Source organism: Myxine glutinosa, chromosome 7 (genome assembly GCF_964187855.1).
Source record: "Myxine glutinosa chromosome 7, kmMyxGlut1.1, whole genome shotgun sequence".
Classification (NCBI taxonomy): Eukaryota; Metazoa; Chordata; class Myxini; order Myxiniformes; family Myxinidae; genus Myxine; species Myxine glutinosa.
In genome coordinates this window covers 36,036,120-36,055,080 of record NC_136267.1, presented here as the reverse complement: position 1 = coordinate 36,055,080, position 18,961 = coordinate 36,036,120, and the positions used below count along the sequence as shown (strand labels likewise).

The following is an 18,961-nucleotide window of genomic DNA, read 5'->3' as shown; positions in this document are numbered from 1 at the left end:
TTCTTGTGTTTTATGACATGTTCCTCCCCCGCTATATCGCTTACCTGCTCAGCCACCTCCCTCAATACTCTCGGGTGCATATTATCTGGCACTGGAGCTTTATCTACTCTTACATTTCCTAGCTGTTCCTTTACTTACTCTACTCTGACCTGGATCTTCTGTAAAAGTTCTTCCTCACCTCCTTGATAGGTACTCTCAACATTTGGTAATCCCCCTGACTGTTATTGTGTAAATTTTGAAGCAAAATAACTGTTTCATAAGCCTGACATGCAAGAATGAAAACTAGGTGTTGGGGTGTATTTTTGAAGATAATTTACACTAACAGGCTTACCTTTGGTCAGCCTGCATTCAGGTCACTCAGCTTGGGGTCTTAATTCCACAAATTTATCTGCTCAACTCAACTATGCCTTGCCTCAGAACAGGCATTTTGGGCAGCTAGAGACCAACAACTGTTTTTCACCCCAGAACGTGAACTTTCCCCCGTGCTTGGCAGTTAGACTCAAGTTGGAAATCCTTTCATTTTCAAAATGTTAAGCCTTGCAGCTATCCCTCAAATCAAGATCGGTGCAAACAGCATTCAACAGGAAAACAGCACAACAATGCATATTTTGATGGAGTACCGTATATATTTATATCGATTTTAAAGCTATGTTTCACAAAATACATGGCAAAAACAGCATGGTGAAAGCCAAAAAGGAAAGCCATATCGGCGTTGTCAAACATTAGTTAAAGAAACGGCGACTCTGAGAAAGTGTCATGCACACAGGGCTTTCAGGATATCCACAATGACTCGCTCATCAAGACTCAAGAACTAACACACCTGGACATAACTCGAAAGGGGACAAATTCCAAACTCGAAAGGAATAAACTTTCATTCGTAAAAGGTTTTCTGCCCCCAAAATTTATTAATCTACCAATGTTTTCAAATATGACAAATACAATACTTGCTATCGTAGAAAGAGAAGAAAAATACATTTTTCATGCTGATGTGGAGTCCACAAGGAAGGGTTTACAATGCAGTTATACAGGCTGGCAGGGCTCCAAGTAGTTGGTGTGGAAGTAAGCACAGTGACCTTGCTCTGTTGGCTCGCGTGATGGTCACAATGCTATTCTGCTACCACCTCGGCCTGGGCCTCCAGCTGCACGCGGTATTTTTGCAGCACCATTGAATGCAGCGTCTCGGTTTCGAGAATGGTTTTGCATGGCCGCAGGTCTTCCTGGCCTTGACCCAGCAGCCAGGCGGATGTGGCCATCTCCATTTCTGCGGTAACGTGCTCGCAGGCCCAACCGGCCCACCATGTGTGGAACCGCTGGTGCAAGCGCCACGATACCCGTTGGTGTGCCTTGAGGACAGGAACCAAGACGGTTAGTCAATAAAGTTGAACAAGACACAACCAAAAAGACAATGTGCATTCATCATATTATCTCAGCAAAACTAAAAATACATCAGAACCTTCTTCTTTCGTATGCAGCACAAGGCTGCGGGGTAGCATCATTAGCTGAGGGCAGGGCTGTGCCGCTGATGCAATGCCCTCTGCAGGTTACGGGGCAGGAATTTGGGATTTGTTCAGGGTGCCGGTGATAGTTTGCCTGCTCTGCGCGAAGGATACCGTGGGATCTTTAACGTTCACCAACTGATGCCAGTAGATGGGACTCCCATTTAACGTCCATCCAAGGGACGGCAGAGACACATTGATGAATCACCCTGCCTGTGAAACACTGGGATGACAGTTTAATGAGGGGTAGTGGAGGACGCATGGGGTGGACAAGATGTTTACAGAAGGAAACTCTCAGAAAGGACAAAAAGGAAATTTGGAAGGAGTTGGGATTAGAGTTGGGGGGGGGGGGTTTATTTTTCACCAGGAGGGGGTCGTCGTTGGACAGCATGCTCCCTATAAAAAGCTGTGGGCTTGGGAGGGTGTGGGGGGGGGGGGGGAGTAGAGTGGTGGTGTGAAGAAATTAACCAAGAGCAGTATCATTTTTGGCCATACCCCCTGGGGTGGGGTCAAATTGTCAAAAATCTAAAAATGCTATTAAAGGCACATTTTAAAATGAAACTTCGAATTTGCAATCAACATTGGGGGACACATGAATTTTTTTCTTCTTCTTCTTTAACAGCTGAGTTTATCCCACTATGTGGGATAAACTATTCTCCCACCTTCTGGGGTCGGCCGGGGGAAGTTTGGCCCAAATCTTCACAAACCAGCTGGCCAGGCCTGACATTCGACGAGTTAGGGCAGGAATTTGGAATTTGGCTATGGTGCTGGCGATAGCTCGTCCACTCTGTGCGAAGGACACCATAGGATTTTTAATGTCCACCAGCAAATGCTGGCAGACGGGACTCCCAGCTTAACATACATCCAAGGGACGGCACACACAATGATGAATCACCCTGCCTGTGAAACACCGAACTGACAGTTTATAGCTGGGTCGGGATTCAAACCAAGGCTAGACAGCTTAAAAGTGAGTGCATACCTCCAGGCCTCATGCCAGCAATTTGGAGAGGGGGGGGGGGGGGTGGGGGGAGGGGGGGACACATATAATATGTAACGATTTTTTGGATTTGATCCACGGTTCATGCCCCAGGGGAGTGGGGAACTTAGGGTCACAGGTCAAAATGGCGGAATTTTTTTTAGCTCAAAATTTGACATTGGGTCATTCCTGATGTAACGTTGTGCCATCTTTCAACTTTCCTTGAAATGGGAAGCGTGGGGATGTGTGATGGCGTGCTATTGACTTTACTCTAGTTACCTCCACCACCAAAGGTGGACAGAGGTTATGTATTCACCCCTGTCTGTCTGTTTCTTTGTGTGCAGGATGTCTCAAAAAGTTATGGATGGATTTGGATGAAATTTGGTGGGCAGGTTGGTTGTTGACAAGGACAAATTGTTTAAATTTTGGTGAAGATCCGGATCAGGATCCAGCTACCAGAATTATTCAAGTGAATCTTCATCATTGAGAGATGGGGCCAAAATCGATATTATAGCACAATATTTCAAAAAGTTGTGGACAACTTAGAACAAAACTAGGTGGATGAGTCGGTTAGGTGGCAAGAACAAGCAGATTAAATGTTGGTTTAGGTCCAGAACCAGATTCGGCCTTTCAGTGGGATACAAAACATAAGCTGTTCAGCCTGGCGGAGGGATGCGCTGCTCAACCGAGCAAAATGCTAAGTCTTATTCACGTCAAATTAAAAGGGGAGGTGTGTTGGGTGCATCTGGTATCAAATCAAACATTTCGGATGTTGCAGAACTCGCAGTTACACTTACCTGTCTTGCCCGCTGTAGCGCTGTTCGGCGGTACAGGTAATCCTCAGAGTTGAACACGTACACCATCTTATATGAGTTTAACTTGAAGTTGCACTGCATTGCATCGTATGCTTCAGTGCCTTCTCTTTTGCTCCCAGCTTCTCGGCATTCCTTTTCTTGGCACTCGTGTTCCTGTTGCCATTTCCGGGCACGCCGCAAATTCCTGAAATGCAACAACAAAAAATCATTGTTATGATGGGCCTGGCAGAAAATTGGACAATCTGATGGGTTGCTCTTTGTCAAGAAGGTGAGCTGTTGTATTACACAAATCCAAGAGGCATATGAGCGGACACGCTATTTGTCGAGAGTTATTGGTCGCACTCGAGTGTCAAGTCGTTTTTCATCAGGGGTTCTCTCAAAGACACACACACAAAGAAAAAGATTACTTACCGTGGTAAAAATACTGGCTTGTGGGAGAGATGTTCCCGCAGTTCTGGAGACGTAAGGTCGGAGCCAGCATACCGTTCGATGTAGTTCGTCCAGCGCTGGTACTGTTGAGGAGTATCAAATGTAAGAGAAAAACACGAATAGGAAAAATAATTTTAAAAATACTTACGAGTATGGGTGTCATAGACTTTACCTCAACATCCACCGGACCATCCGAATGCTCCTCCTCAGTGTCAAGCAATTCCATGGTGAGCTTCAACCTTCCACCATTTTGTAGGAACACAACCTGAAAACACAGTGGTACATATTATCCTGCAAGCAGGTACATACGGCTTCATGCAAAACTACAAAATCTTTCAACACAATTTCTTATTCAACCGCTGTGACATCACTCCACTCCTTCACCTTGAAGCAATTCTCATCTGCAAGAAGCTGCTCTGACCGCCGCTGGTACGCGCTCTCGGCCAGCGAACGGCTGTTCTGCGTTGCAAGACTGCCGCCCGTGGCGAGCGAGCTTTCAGACAAGTACATCTCCATCACGCGTACACACACTTCGTCAGTGACGATGTGCTGCAACTGGATAATACACCATCACACTTTGCTTCAACATTTTAATGTACAGTTTACACATTATTAATACGAGCAACGGTACCCGCCCTACGGGCGGGGCTTCAATTGGGAAGCCCAAATGAAAAGGCAAAATATCAGAAATTGAAGGCTTTTTTTATTTTAAACGATTCATATAATCATATCCGTTTTAAACGGTTTAATTTTTTATCATTTTATCATTTATTTTGTCATTTATTTTAAACGATCCGTTGAATCATATCACACGCAAATCATCAAAATCTAAACAGTACATGGTGCCCATTTTGAAAAAAGATTGAATTCTGCAAAACAGAAGCGGCCGCGACACGTCTTTCTCAGTCGCACGTTTATGTGTGAAGAGTGCACGCCGAATCTAACACGGAAGCGGCCGCTACACCTGTTTCTCAGTCGCTTTGCACACACTGCCGTGTTACTTCGGAGCCGGACGTTTATATAGGAAGAGTTCGTCAGGAGTCGATATACTCTCTCCTGGTATGTAGAATTTCAACAAAAACCACATCACTGTTCCTATCGGTAAATATTATTCCATCATGTTTGGAAAAACTGGAAAATTGGAAAACTTGGAAAAACAATATAGCCTATTTTACTCCAAGGGGTCCTAGGATTACCCACCCAAAATATAGTTGCGATCGGTTCAGCCGTTTTTGCGGTACCTTCGAATGGACAGACAGACGGACATTTGGTGAATTATAGTAAGATGAGAGCACAGCGGTGTGGTTTGAAGTGGTAACGCGAGTTGAATGACATGGTTTGTTCTAGAGCCCAGACACAAATGACAATTCAACAAAGGTAGCTCACCACAAATGCCTTAGGGGTAGACCCATCACTAGATTAACAATACAACAAATGGACAGAAGCACAGTGTACAAAGCAGACCACAATGAAGATGTGTGCTGACACCAAGCAAGTATGTAACCAGGAATATGAGCAATTTTTATTTTTCAAACTTCCTTGCAAAGGAAAAAAAAAACAAAAAAAAACATTACATTCCCATGCCTTCCATTAGTTTATGTTTTCTATTCTGGTCTTGTTAAAAAGAGCTCTTAAAAAGCTCACCAATCAAAAAAAAAAAGTAGAGCTCTCCCATCTCCACTGCCTCTGACATCAATTCTTCCTGGCAATTCTTCCTGGCAATTCTTCCAAAGCAAACTGCTCTCTCTCATGCACAGATTTATCCCATCTCGTCTTCAGTTATCTTACCCCTCCTCCCATCCATGGTACACTGAATCTTGTGGTGAGGCAGTTGCCCTGAAACAACTTGCCTTTGCCTCTTGGAAGGCAAATCCAACTGAAGGCAATTTCAGTTCCTTCCACCAAGTTCGGAACAAGTGTGTGTCTACCCTCAGGAGTGCCAGGAAGCACGATCTCTCCACACTCAAGATTGAACTCTCAAACCTGTCTCCTTCCTCCAAATCCAGGTGGCATCTGCTCAAATGCGTTTCTGGTGTTTGTTCCCCCTCCATGCCCTTCCTTACCTCAAATGGCTACACAGTGGACACCGCACGGGACAAAGCCGAATGCCTCAACTCTGTGTTTGCCTCAAAATGTTGTGTCCCAAACCCATCTCTCTCTGTTCCCACCTTTCCAGTCGAACCCATCTGCTCCTGCACTCTGTGTCCTTCTCTCCTGACAAGGGGGAGAAGTTTTTGTCAAACCTCGACTCCGATTCTGCAACTGGACCAAACGGCATCAGCTCACGGGTCCTAAAATCCCGTTCTTCCGCTCTTTCACTCCCTCTCTGTTCTTTTCACCCTCTCCTTTGCTCAAGGTCATCTGCCAGCATCTTGGAAATCAGCAAACATTACCGCTTTACACAAAAAGGTGCAAAAACAGATCCTTGCAACTACAGACCAATCAGCCTGTTCCCAATTATCAGCAAAGTCATGGAATCCATCATTGCTTCGGATATCAAATCCTTCCTCTTCTCCAATGGCTTGATCTCTGATCATCAATTTGGATTCAGACCAGGTCACTCTACTCTGGACATGCTGCTTCTGCTGTCTCAACAATGGATGGAGGTCCTCAATGCCAAACAGGAAATCAGAGCTGTCTCACTTGACATATCACGTGCCTTCGATACGGTCTGGCACCCAGCTCTGCTCACCAAACTCTCCTCCTATGGTATCCATGGAAATCTCCACTCATGACTTGCGGACTTCCTCTCTGGTCGTAGGCAACGTGTGGCCCTGAATGGATTTCTCTCATCTCCCCTTCCTGTACTGGCTGGAGTTCCCGAAGGTAGTGTTCTGGGCCCTGTGCTATTTCTGGTCTTCATCAGTGATCTCTCCAACTCTCTGGAAAATCCTCTCTATCTCTTTGCTGATGACTCCACTATCTGCCGCTCCATCCCTCATCCCTCAGATCGGCAGTCTGCAGCCTCCTCACTCTCTGCAGACCTGGACAAAATCACAGACTGGTCAAAAAAGTGGAACATGTCTTTCAATCCTGACAAATCGTACACTCTTACTATGTCTCTCCGAAAAGACCGACTGGAAAACCTTCCCATCTACTTTCTCAACAATCCTCTCCAAGAAGTTCTGTCGCTCAAGCTTTTGGGTCTCACTATCTGCCATGATCTTTCTTGGGAAAACCACATTTCCAAGCTGGCCTCCAAAGCCAGTCGCCGACTGGGCATCCTCCGTCGTGCGAAGTCCTTCCTTGGCACACCTCAACTCCTCACCACATACAAGGATTTCATCCGCAGCTCAATGGAATACTGTTCCCCCCTCTGGGCCGGTGCTCCTGCCTCTCACCCAGCCCGGCTTCACGCTGTTGAAACCAAAGCTTTCAGAATCATTGGAATCTCCTGCGATGAAGCTAACTCCGAGGGCCTTTCACTCACTCACCGCAGGCAGGTTGGTGGTCTTTCTGTCTTCTACAGACTCCTCTCCGGCCTTGCTCCCCCAGCTCTCTCTGTGCTCTGCCCCCCTAATATTTCTACAGGTCGCACAAGATCTGCCAGCAACCCTCTTATGGTTAAACTGCCAAAATCTAGGCTCTCTGCTCACCTTCACTCTTTCATTTCCCTTTTCTCCCACCTCTGGAACAAACTCCCCCTCTCCCTTCAATCCCACTCCTCCCTCCAGGTCTTTAAAACAGCTGTTCGCCACCATCTCTTATCTTCCCCCATCCAAAACCTTGATCTTTTCTACCCCCGCTAATTCACCCCAGATACATTTTTTTTTTGAAATTCAAACTTCTTTCCTGGAAGTCCTTGCAGTGTTCATATGTTTTATACCTCTCCCACCTCCCCCCAAGCCCTCCCCCTCCCACATTTCTCTCGATGTCCCTCTCTCAAATGTTGTGTTTGTGTCCTTCCCCCTCTCTCCCCATCTTGTCTACGACCCCCCTTATTTTGTGTTTTATGTGTCGGTTTGACTTTTTGTGTGATTAATGTTAGTTCTTTCATGAGCCTCGAACTTGTATACAAAAAAAAAGAAAAAGAAAAAAAAGGTCTTAACAATACACACCAATTTTTTTTTTTTTGAGCAATATACATCAAATACAAAGAAGAGCTTAACAGCCAAATATTTCATATGAATAACAAAAATGTTTCCATCAAACATTAATGCGTCGGTTTTCATCGATCAACAGTATCCCAGTTTGGCATGCCCATCTCAGCAGATACCATCATGAAATCTGGTTAAAATCCCATATACAGTTCAAATCTCTGGGGCACCATTAAATTGGAGCTACTAATTGTAGAAACAAACCCTACAACCGCCATAATCCTCTCCCTATCCTATAGCGGGATGCTCAAGTTGTTACAAATGTTTTCTGCATGGCCGTTTGTCAAATCTGTGGATTTATTGGATCTTGCCACACCACGAGGGCCCAGATTTTGGGGTTAACCCTTAGATGCAGGCGTCAGAAATCCTACATAAACGCAGCCATTGGGCCTCGGATGCCCAACGGATGTATTCGTGTAATGTTTATTTTTTTTTTTATAGATTTTTTTCTTTCATATCCTTTTTCAATCCAAGTCGATGCTCATGGATGTGTATTTGCTCAGAAAATGTGAATCATTCATCCTATTATTTGGTAGAATCCCATACAACTAATGAATGCAAAAAAAAAAAAAATTGGGGGGGGGGGGGGGGGGGGTTCCACCTTTTTTCTCCAAAAAGTTGAGGCTCATGGAGGAGTATTTGCTCAAAAAAATATGATTCACTGATCCTTTTATTTAGAATGTATATGTCCACAACATTGCCAAAATATCATACACCAATGCCGTCCTGGGAGGCCCAGGCATTTTATTTACTTACTCGCTGAATGCACCCGACGTTGCCCAGGTTCTTTTTGAATGAATTTAATCTTCTGTACATAGGTCTGACGCGAGCCCAGTATCAGTTAGTGCTCAACGATTCCTTGTTCTTTCTTCTGTCGGGCCCCACGAGAAAGAATTTTGAAAGCATGTGTTGCAATCAGTCAGATATTCCTATTAAGTGCATAAGTTGTACTTCAAGAGAATTTTGAAAGAAGAAGATTTATGGCGAAATGGGCCAAGCCCGGCCGAGGCGGCCTGACCGGCCTCACCACCGAGCCTATAACCTTCCCGGGGCCCATCCCGGCATTTTTTGTTTCAGAGGTTTCCTCCTATCTTTCACCGTTCAGGAGATTAGCGCGTGCAGACAAACAAACAAACAAAAACTTTATCTTATATATATATAGAAGAAGAAGATAGAGGATTATGCTTATGTGTAATGTGTAATAAGTGTAAAGTGTAATGTGTCATGGGTAATGTGTCATGGGTAATGTGTCATGGGTAATGTGTCATGGGTAATGTGTCATGGGTAATGTGTCATGGGTAATGTGTCATGGGTAATGTGTCATGGGTAATGTGTCATGGGTAATGTGTCATGGGTAATGTGTCATGGGTGATGTGTCATGGGTGATGTGTCATGGGTGATGTGTCATGGGTGATGTGTCATGGGTGATGTGTCATGGGTGATGTGTCATGGGCGATGTGTCATGGGCAATGTGTCATGGGCAATGTGTCATGGGCAATGTGTCATGGGCAATGTGTCATGGGCAATGTGTCATGGGTAATGTGTCATGGGTAATGTGTCATGGGTGATGTGTCATGGGTGATGTGTCATGGGTGATGTGTCATGGGTGATGTGTCATGGGTGATGTGTCATGGGCAATGTGTCATGGGCAATGTGTCATGGGCAATGTGTCATGGGCAATGTGTCATGGGCAATGTGTCATGGGCAATGTGTCATGGGTAATGTGTCATGGGTAATGTGTCATGGGTGATGTGTCATGGGTGATGTGTCATGGGTAATGTGTCATGGGTAATGTGTCATGGGTAATGTGTCAAGGGTAATGTGTCAAGGGTAATGTGTCAAGGGTAATGTGTCAAGGGTAATGTGTCAAGGGTAATGTGTCAAGGGTAATGTGTCAAGGGTAATGTGTCAAGGGTAATGTGTCAAGGGTAATGTGTTATGGGTAATGTGTCATGGGTAATGTGTCATGGGTAATGTGTCATGGGTAATGTGTCATGGGTAATGTGTCATGGGTAATGTGTCATGGGTAATGTGTTAAGGGTAATGTGTTATGGGTAATGTTTTATGGGTAATGTGTTATGGGTAATGTGTAATGTGTTATGGGTAATGTGTAATATGTTATGGGTAATGTGTAATGTGTTATGGGTAATGTGTTATGTGTAATGTGTTATGGGTAATGTGTTATGGGTAATGTGTTATGGGTAATGTGTAATTTGTACTGGGTAATGTGTAATTTGTAATGGGTAATGGGTTATGAATGAAGGTTTTACCTCGAATCTGAATGAAATATTTATAGATTTATTCCATCGAATTATTTATATCCAAGTTATAGGAGCATACAAGAAGGCTCATGCAAAGCAAAAAAATTATATAACATGGATATAACACAAGGAAAATTATGAGGCGCCTCTAATGGCCAGGCCTGCATTAGTGTTATGAATGAAGAATGAAGCTTTTCTCATGAACCTGAATTAAAATTTTCATATTTTTGTCATTGAATTATTTGTAAACAAGTTATCAGAGCATATAATTTGGCTCATATCAAGAAAATAATGATATAACATAGTAGTACTACAACATTTATGCCTGATCTCGAAGCCCCTGGCCTGCATTTGTGTTATGAGTGAAGAATGAAGATTGTCCCACTAACCTGAATGAAATTTTCAGATTTTTGTCACTGAATTATTTGTAACTAAGTTATAGGAGGCTTGAGTAATGAGGCTCATGTCAAGAAAATAATGATATAACATAGTGAACAAGACACAACCAAAAAGACAATGTGCATTCATCATATTATCTCAGCAAAACTAAAAATACATCAGAACCTTCTTCTTTCGTATGCAGCACAAGGTTGCGGGGTAGCATCATTAGCTGAGGGCAGGGCTGTGCCGCTGATGCAATGCCCTCTGCAGGTTACGGGGCAGGAATTTGGGATTTGTTCAGGGTGCCGGTGATAGTTTGCCTGCTCTGCGCGAAGGATACCGTGGGATCTTTAACGTTCACCAACTGATGCCAGTAGATGGGACTCCCATTTAACGTCCATCCAAGGGATGGCAGAGACACATTGATGAATCACCCTGCCTGTGAAACACTGGGATGACAGTTTAATGAGGGGTAGTGGAGGCCGCATGGGGTGGACAGGATTTATGCGGTACAACATACGGTACAACAAGTACAACAATATTTATGTGGGGCCTCAAAGGCCCCAGGCCTGCATTCATGTCGGATTTTCGGGTTATAGGTGAAGAATGAAGAATGAAGATTTTCCCACGAGCCTCAATGAAATTTTTTTTTATTTATGTCACTGAATTTTGTGTAACAACATGAAAGTCGGTGAAAATGAGGCTCATTCCGCAAAAAAAATAATTGTCCAACATAGATTTTGCAACAAAAAAAACAACCTTGTGGGCCCAATCACTGCATCCAAGGGTCAATGCAATATACAGGACATGCTGACGATGCTCAAATTGAAAAACGAATACTCCCAAAACAAAAGCATCTATCAGCTGCACGCGGACCTGCAAACATCAGCTGCAAACATCTATCCATTGACTGACACTCCACGTCACATGAACATACAATAATTGCACCATATCACTCCAGCCTAAAGTCACCGGAAGATGCTTTTATGAAGAGTAACAATAGGAAACGATACCATTTCTGTACTGACCTGTCGCACAATGTTCTGTATCAACTTATCCATTGTGAAGCAGGTGTAAGCGTGGATTGTGAACATCTCCCTCAGCGTGTCTTCAAAGGCGCTCGACTCCATATTTCCATCCAGCAGGTTCCTCACCATGTCCAGGAATGCTGGGTAGTAATCCTCCACATCAAGCTCACCTACCCAGCGCACAACACCAGTCATTGCTCCCCTGCCAATTATTTAGAGAACAGAAGGGGGTTCTATGGTGATGTCGACATCAAACCGTCGGCAATTCGTCCATTGATAAGGAATGAAACAAAAGTGAATTTTCCCTGATTTTTTTTTTTTTTTTTGCTGTTTATATCCATTTGTAGTCACAGGTGTCATCATCAAAGGAGCCATTGTAACTGAAAAGGGATCAGATTTGTCTCAAATTTACTTTCGTACAATTGCATTTCATTTCAGCCTGACGTTTTAAAATCGGGTTAGGCTTAGATCATGTGGGTACCTTTAAAGGTCGTGTCTGGGTAACTGACAATCTCTGCTTCAAACTCATACATTTTTTATTTCACGTCATGGAACACAAGCATAAACAGATTCCAGGCGCCTTTTCCTTCTGCCAATTACGATCTCGAAAAACATTCACATTTCAACCAAGACGACTTAATACGCTCAGGAGAATTGGTTACAATGGAAGAAACCTCTCTGCAGCATGGTAGTACAAGGTGTCAGAGAAGGCACATTCCTTCCCCCTCTACAAGAACAGATCACCTGAATAGGCTACCAGAACAAAGTTTTAAAAAGTCAACAAAACACTGATGCTTTTAAATGTGCGAACAATCTGAAATGGAATAGAAACAATGTTGCATTGGGAAGTTAAATTCCTCCAAGCTACGAGGATACATTGAGAATACGATGACCGTTTGATTAGTGAAACAATACCTTGACTGATAAAATATTTACAGAAAAAAAGAGAAACTTTCCCTCAGATGTGTTAAATATTTGCTGCAATGTGCAACTGCAAGCATTCGTTCTGCACTTGTCAGGTGAATAACATGTCGGTCACAGCTGTCAATCAAAAATCATATGTTTATGCACTCAGAATATGCATAACAAACATGAATGTTTGCCTTGAAGAAAACTGCACTCTTCTCAATAATACATAACATAACAGGATATAAATTGTGCAATCAGATTGTATTGCGTTTGGAATGAAATTCAACCTCACACTCTGACAAGCAACATGTGCGATCCCTTTCACCGTTTAGTGAAATCTAGGTAAACAAAAACACAAGTAATCTACAACCTCAAACTTAATTGCCAAAAAAATGCTCAAACTTATAGAAGTTGCTTCCATTCACAAAGTGAATTTTCTTTGAAAACCTGAATAAAAAAAGCCTCAACATAGTCATGGCCAAAAATATTGGCACCCTTGCACTTTTTCCAAAGAATGCACAACATCTTCCAGGAACTTTTAAAATTAAAAAATCTTTCCGTATCTACTTATTTATTTCTTTGGTTTACAGTGGAACAAAACAAAAAAAAAGCTGAAAAAATTACGAAATCTTAGCTTATTCCACACAGAAATCCTAAAATGGCCCGGACAACATTATTGGCACCTTTTAGAAGTTGTTAGAAATAATTAGATTTCAACTAGGTGATTCTGATTTTCTTTGGAAATGAACTCACCGATGGTGAGTTGCAGGTGCCTGCAATATATCTTTTTTAAAAATCACTCATTCAACCAGTTTGAATAGAGAAAAGGAGTCATTCTGCTGTTTTGTGTCACTGTGTTCTGCAATCAGCATGAAGAAAAGAAAGAAAACCAGAGAATTGTCTGAGGAGGTCAGACACAAGATTGTAGCCAAGCATGGACAATCTCAAGGATACAAGTCCATCTCCAAATATCTTGATGTTCCTGTGTCCACTGTATGTAATGTTATCAGGAAGTTTAAGGCCCATGGCACTGTAGCCAAAGCCAACCGACCTGGATGTGGCCGCAAGAGAAAACCTGATCAAAGATTGCAGCGAAGGATTGTTCGAATGGTGGAGAAAGTACCTCGATCAACTGCCAAACAGATTCAAGCTGACCTTCAGGAACAAGGTACGACAGTTTCAACTCGGACCATTCGTCACCAACTCAATGAAAGGGGGTTCTCTGGCAGGAGACCCAGGTGGACCCCATTGCTGAGAGAGAGACATAAGCCCAACTGGAGCTTTCCAAAACACACTTGAACAAGCCAAAATCCTGGGAGAATGTCCTGTGGACAGATGAGACCAAATTAGAGCTTTTTGGTAAACACATCTCTATGTAAACAAAATGAAGCCTTCAAAGAAAAGAATACCTTCCCTCCAGTCAAACATAGAGGAGGTTCGGTGATGTTTTGGGGTTGCTGTGCTGCTTCTGGCACTGGGTGCCTTCAGTGTGTGCATATAAATGAATGAATGATCGTTTTAAGGCCATTTTCCCCGCTAGAGCGGGGGTTAGCCTTGCGGGCCCCATGACAATCACGGTTCCATTTGAGGCAATGCTTTTATGGCCGGATGCCCTTCCTGACGCCAACCCTTAATCGCCTCTTACGATGTGCAGGGATACAGTGTACCTATTCTAAACCGGGGTACACACCGGGATCATTCATCCCAGCAAGCTGGTACTCAATTTGCCGACCTCGGAAGGATGACAGGCTGAGTCAACCCCCCTGGCGTTAATTCAGCGATCGACCGGCATTCAAACCCAGGACCCTAGGATCCCAAGCCGGCACCCCAACCGCTAAGCCAACACCAGTGGCATCATGAAATCAGGAGATTACCAAGGCATTTTGGAGCGCAATGTTGAACCTAGTGTCAGAAGCTGGGTCTCCATCAAAGGTCATGTGTCTTGCAGCAGGACAATGGCCCCTAACACACTTCAAAAAGCACCCAGGAATGGTTCAAGCCAAAACGCTGGACTGTTCTAAAGTGGCCAGAAATGAGTCCAGATGTAAATCCCATTGAGCATCTGTGGAGAGATCTGAAAACAGCAGTTGGGAGAAGGCACCTTTCAAATCTGGGAGAACTGGAGCAGTTTGTGCAAGAAGAGTGGGCCAAACTGCCAGTAGAGAGGTGTAGGAAGCTCATTCATGGCTATAGGAAGAGCCTGACTGCAGTTATTTTGTCCAAAGTCTGTGTTACCAAATATTAAGTCGAGGGTTTCAATAGTTTTGTCAATGCCATTTCTTTTTATTTTCTGATTTAAAAGGATATATCAAGTTCTGAATCAAAAACAAATGTTCTGTAATATTAACAGTGAAAAAAGAATTGTTGAGACCAAATACTTTTGTCAATTCCAACTTGTTTTTCGAGAAAATTGTGAGTTATTTGAAAAAAGTGCAAGGGTGCCAATATTTTTGGACATGACTGTACATGCATTTAGTGGCAAAGATCAAGAAGAGCATCTCAGCAATAGGTGTATCCAAATAAAAGGCAATTTAATTTTTCTATGGGAAAACAGCATTTCTCCAATAAGCTCATCATAACGGAATAAAAAAAAATATGGCCACACAAAAATTAGAATATAAAATGTGCACATTTTCTTAACTAACAAACCTTTCAGCTGTGAGTAAAAACGTTTTATAGATGTTTTAAAATGCCAATGTGTATAACATAGTTACTCTAAGTGGGATGACCCTACTGAAAGAGGTTCAAGAACATTGCTTAATCTCCTAGGATACGGCACATTTTGTGAAGCGTTTGGTCCTGTCGCTGCATTTAGCTTCAATTTTGTTCAATGTTGAACTGCTTTTCCATTAAACTTGGTCATGCAATATTATAAACATCAAACTGGACTGTTCTGGAGTGTTAACGTTAACGGACTGTTAACGTTCAACATTAAACTTGGTCATACATGACATGTATTACATATATTTTTGAAGGCAGGCTTTCATTTTCATTAAAAAAATAAGAATGGAAATTGGCAGCAATTCTAACGACTTTTGCTCATGTGCAACAATGCAGAGAGTTTAGGATCAAATGAACATGTGGTTAAGGTCTGTGGAAGTGAAGAATAAAGAGATACAATAATTGGTTGTGAAGAGCTTCGGAATCACCTTATTTTTGTGACCAAAAAAAAAATGCTGTAATATTTTGTCCAAGTACTACTCAACGGAAAGGTTTTGAAAGTGCTACCTTGCCACGAAAAAGCGATTTGTCTTTTTATTTTTTTTGTATACAGAAGAGGCTCGTGTAAGAGCTAACACATTGAACATGAAAACATGCATAGACACATAAAACATACAATGAAGGGAGCGGGAGACAAGAAGGGGAGAGAGGGAAGCACACAAGAACAACAGTAGAGAACAGGGACGTCGGTAGATCTGTGGAAGGGGGAGGGCTGGGGGAGGAGGGAGAGGTACACGGTAAATAAATAAAGTAAATAAATTAAATAGAGCAAATGAACATGACTAGGAATTTCAGGAAAGAAGTTGGGGATTGAAAGAGGCGGATTTGGGGTGTTTTAACGGGGGTAGAAAGGATCAAGGTTTTGGATGTGGGAAGATAAGAGATGGTGGTGAACAGGTGTTTTAAAGACCTGGAGGAAGGAGCGGGATTGAAGAGAGTGTGGGAGTTTGTTCCAGAGGTGGGAGAAAAGAGGAATGAAAGAGTGAGTGAGCAGAGTGTCTTGATTTTGGCAGTTTCACCAGAAGAGATTTGCTGGCAGATCTTGTGCGTCCTGCAGGAATATTTGAGGGACAGAGTACATACAGAGCAGGGGGTGCTAGGCCGGAGAGGAGTTGGTAGAAGACCGAAAGACCACCAAAGGTGAGAGAGAGAAAGCACTTCAAAATCAGCTTTATCGCGGGAGATTCCAATGATTCTGAATGCTTTGGTTTCAACCGTGTGAAGTCGAGCTAGGTGTGAGGCAGGAACACCAGCCCAGAGGGGAGAGCAGTGTTCCATTGAGCTGCAGATGAAAGCTTTGTATGCGGTGAGGAGCTCAGCTCAGCTTTATTTCTTGGTATTTCTATGCATGTATGTTTTACCATTGTACAACAGTAAGCACTTTTTATGTTCAGTCCCCCCTTTTTGGGTAAACATAAGTATTGGAACAGATCAACTTGCAGTAAATTAAAGTAGTATATGAGTTAGTATTTGGTTGCATATCCATTGGATGCAATAACTGCATCGAGCCAGTGATCCAATGATCACCAAACTCTTGGTATCTTCCTTCGAGATGCCAAGGAAGGACTTCGCACGACGGAGGTTGCCCAGTCGGCGGCTGGCTTTGGCGGACAACTTTGAAATGCAGTTTGCCCAAGAATGATCAGGGCTGATAATTAGATCCAGGAGTTTGAATGACTGAATTTCCTCAAGAGAATTGTTAAGATAGTAGATAGGAGGGTTTGGCAGACGGTCCTTTTGGAGACAGATAGTGAGAGGGTGAGATCTATCAGGATTGAAAGACATATTGAAAGTGTTTGAGCAGCTTGTGGTTTTTTTTTTTTCCCCAAGGTCTGAAGAGAGAGAAGAGGCTCCAGTTTGAAGGATGAGGATGTCACGGCAGAGCATGGAGTCATCAACAAATACATCATTGATAAAGACTCCGAATAGGACAGGGCCCAAAACACTGCCTCGGGGCACTACAGCCTTGACAGTGAGGAGATGAAAGTATTTCGTTGAGTGGCACACATTGGCTATAAGAGTAGAGCAAGTCAGTCAGCCATGTTGTAAGCCATGTCCTTGGATGCCATTGGCAGAGAGTTTGGAGAGTAAAGCAGGATGGCAAACTGCATCAAAAGCCTGAGATATTTCCAGAGAGATGGCCCTGATCTCATGTCTGAGAAAGGATGTGCTACATGAGTGAGGGTGAGGGGGAGTACGGTTGGTGGATGAAGAGCAGGGCACGCAGAAAAATAATATTTTGAAGAAGAGACATGCAATGGCCTCCATAAGATTGGACCAGTGAAGTCAAATTTGTTATTATTATTATTATTATGTCTTCAATAAATTTGGATTTGAGATCAAATGACGAACCAGGCAAGAGTACAAAAGGTCTGCTTTATTTCTTGGTATTTCTATGCATGTATGTTTTACCATTGTACAACAGTAAGCACTTTTTATGTTCAGTCCCCCCCTTTTTGGGTAAACATAAGAATTGGAACAGATCAACTTGCAGTAAATTAAAGTAGAAAAGGAGTTAGTATTTGGTTGCATATCCATTGGATGCAATAACTGCATCGAGCCAGTGATCCAATGATCACCAAACTCTTGGTATCTTCCTTCGAGATGCTTTACCAAACCTTTACTGCAGCCAGTTTCAATTGTTCTTTATTTTGTGGGGGGGGGGGGGGGGGGCAGCCAGTGAAATGCATGCTCCATTGAATTTTAATCAAGAGATTGACTTGGCCAATCTAAAACATTCCAATTCTCTATCAACAGCAGTCGTTTTTCGATTTTCTTGGCCAACCTGGCTGTTGTCTATTGCCAAGTACGCTAATGGTTTCTTTCTTTTTCAAGATATTCCAAATTATTGAATTTCCTGTCCCTAATTTTTGTTCTATGGTTCGCATTGAATTCTTCTGTTATTTCAGCTTCAAATGGCTTGCTTTTCTTTCATAGACAGTTTTCTGGTCTTCATGTTGGCTTATGCCCATTGACTCGAAAGGCAGACTCCCAAGGCAAAGGCAAAAGCCAAGACAAGATGGACACAGTTCTTTTATGTGTGAACAATCAATGCAACAAGAAACACCTGTCAGCAATTTGTTCCAATATTTATCCATAATAATAATAGAAAGTGTTTGTCCGTTAGTCAATCAACGCCATAACTCCAAAACCATGAAACCTAGCGGCCCCAAACTTTCTACAAGCAGCTTTGTAATGGAACACCCCGCTGTTCACCATTCCCTTGCCCTTCATTTGCTTTATTTGTCTTTTGACTTTGTTGATGACTGATTATTATAAATGACTGATGCTCAACTTTGAGTGCTATTCTTACATCCGAGAAGACGTTTCACTTTACCCGTTTCCCGATTTAAAGTGTAGATTGTACCATTACAAACTAGAACGCCACTCAGTAGAGCGCATACTCCCGCCGTGGGTCAAGATTGAGTAGTACGATTTCACAAAAGCTTGAGGGAGTAGTTCAGTGACGACACAAGACAGACACTGCACAGAGATATATATATATAGACTTGGCATTTAATATGGAATATTTTTTTTGTGGGGGTGAACTTACTTTTCAAGATGTCTTAGAACCAAAAGTTCATTGGAATTATGTTGAAATTATTCTAGATTTCGTTAATGTGACCTTTAAAAGAAACAAAAACCACATTTGACATTTCGAAACAAATAAATTGATCCTTGAAAGTGATGTAAACTGATATCGAACTCAATTCACGGACAGTACTGTGTTAAACTTCTGTACGTTTTCCAGAAGTATCTTTTTATTTTGCACATTAGCCAAAAATATTTTTTAACAAAAACAAAAGTTAAATTACGACTGGGATTACGGACAGTAAAATTACAGTTCA

General features: G+C 42.7%; 1 protein-coding gene across 3 annotated transcripts in view; it reads right to left on the bottom strand.

The window, feature by feature from the left end:
• Positions 1-602: 602 nt before the first annotated feature.
• SIN3A (SIN3 transcription regulator family member A) overlaps positions 603-18,961 on the bottom strand; it is a 146,866-nt gene continuing 128,507 nt past the window's right edge. For all 3 annotated transcript variants that reach the window (XM_068104292.2, XM_068104293.2, XM_078781485.1), the window contains exons 16-21: positions 11,484-11,653; positions 4,101-4,271; positions 3,889-3,981; positions 3,699-3,799; positions 3,270-3,471; positions 603-1,343 (exon numbers count right to left, since the gene is read on the bottom strand). In XM_068104292.2, coding sequence (XP_067960393.1) covers positions 1,107-1,343; positions 3,270-3,471; positions 3,699-3,799; positions 3,889-3,981; positions 4,101-4,271; positions 11,484-11,653 — 974 coding nt within the window. In that variant the 3' untranslated portion in view covers positions 603-1,106. The remainder of the gene's footprint in view (positions 1,344-3,269; positions 3,472-3,698; positions 3,800-3,888; positions 3,982-4,100; positions 4,272-11,483; positions 11,654-18,961) is intronic.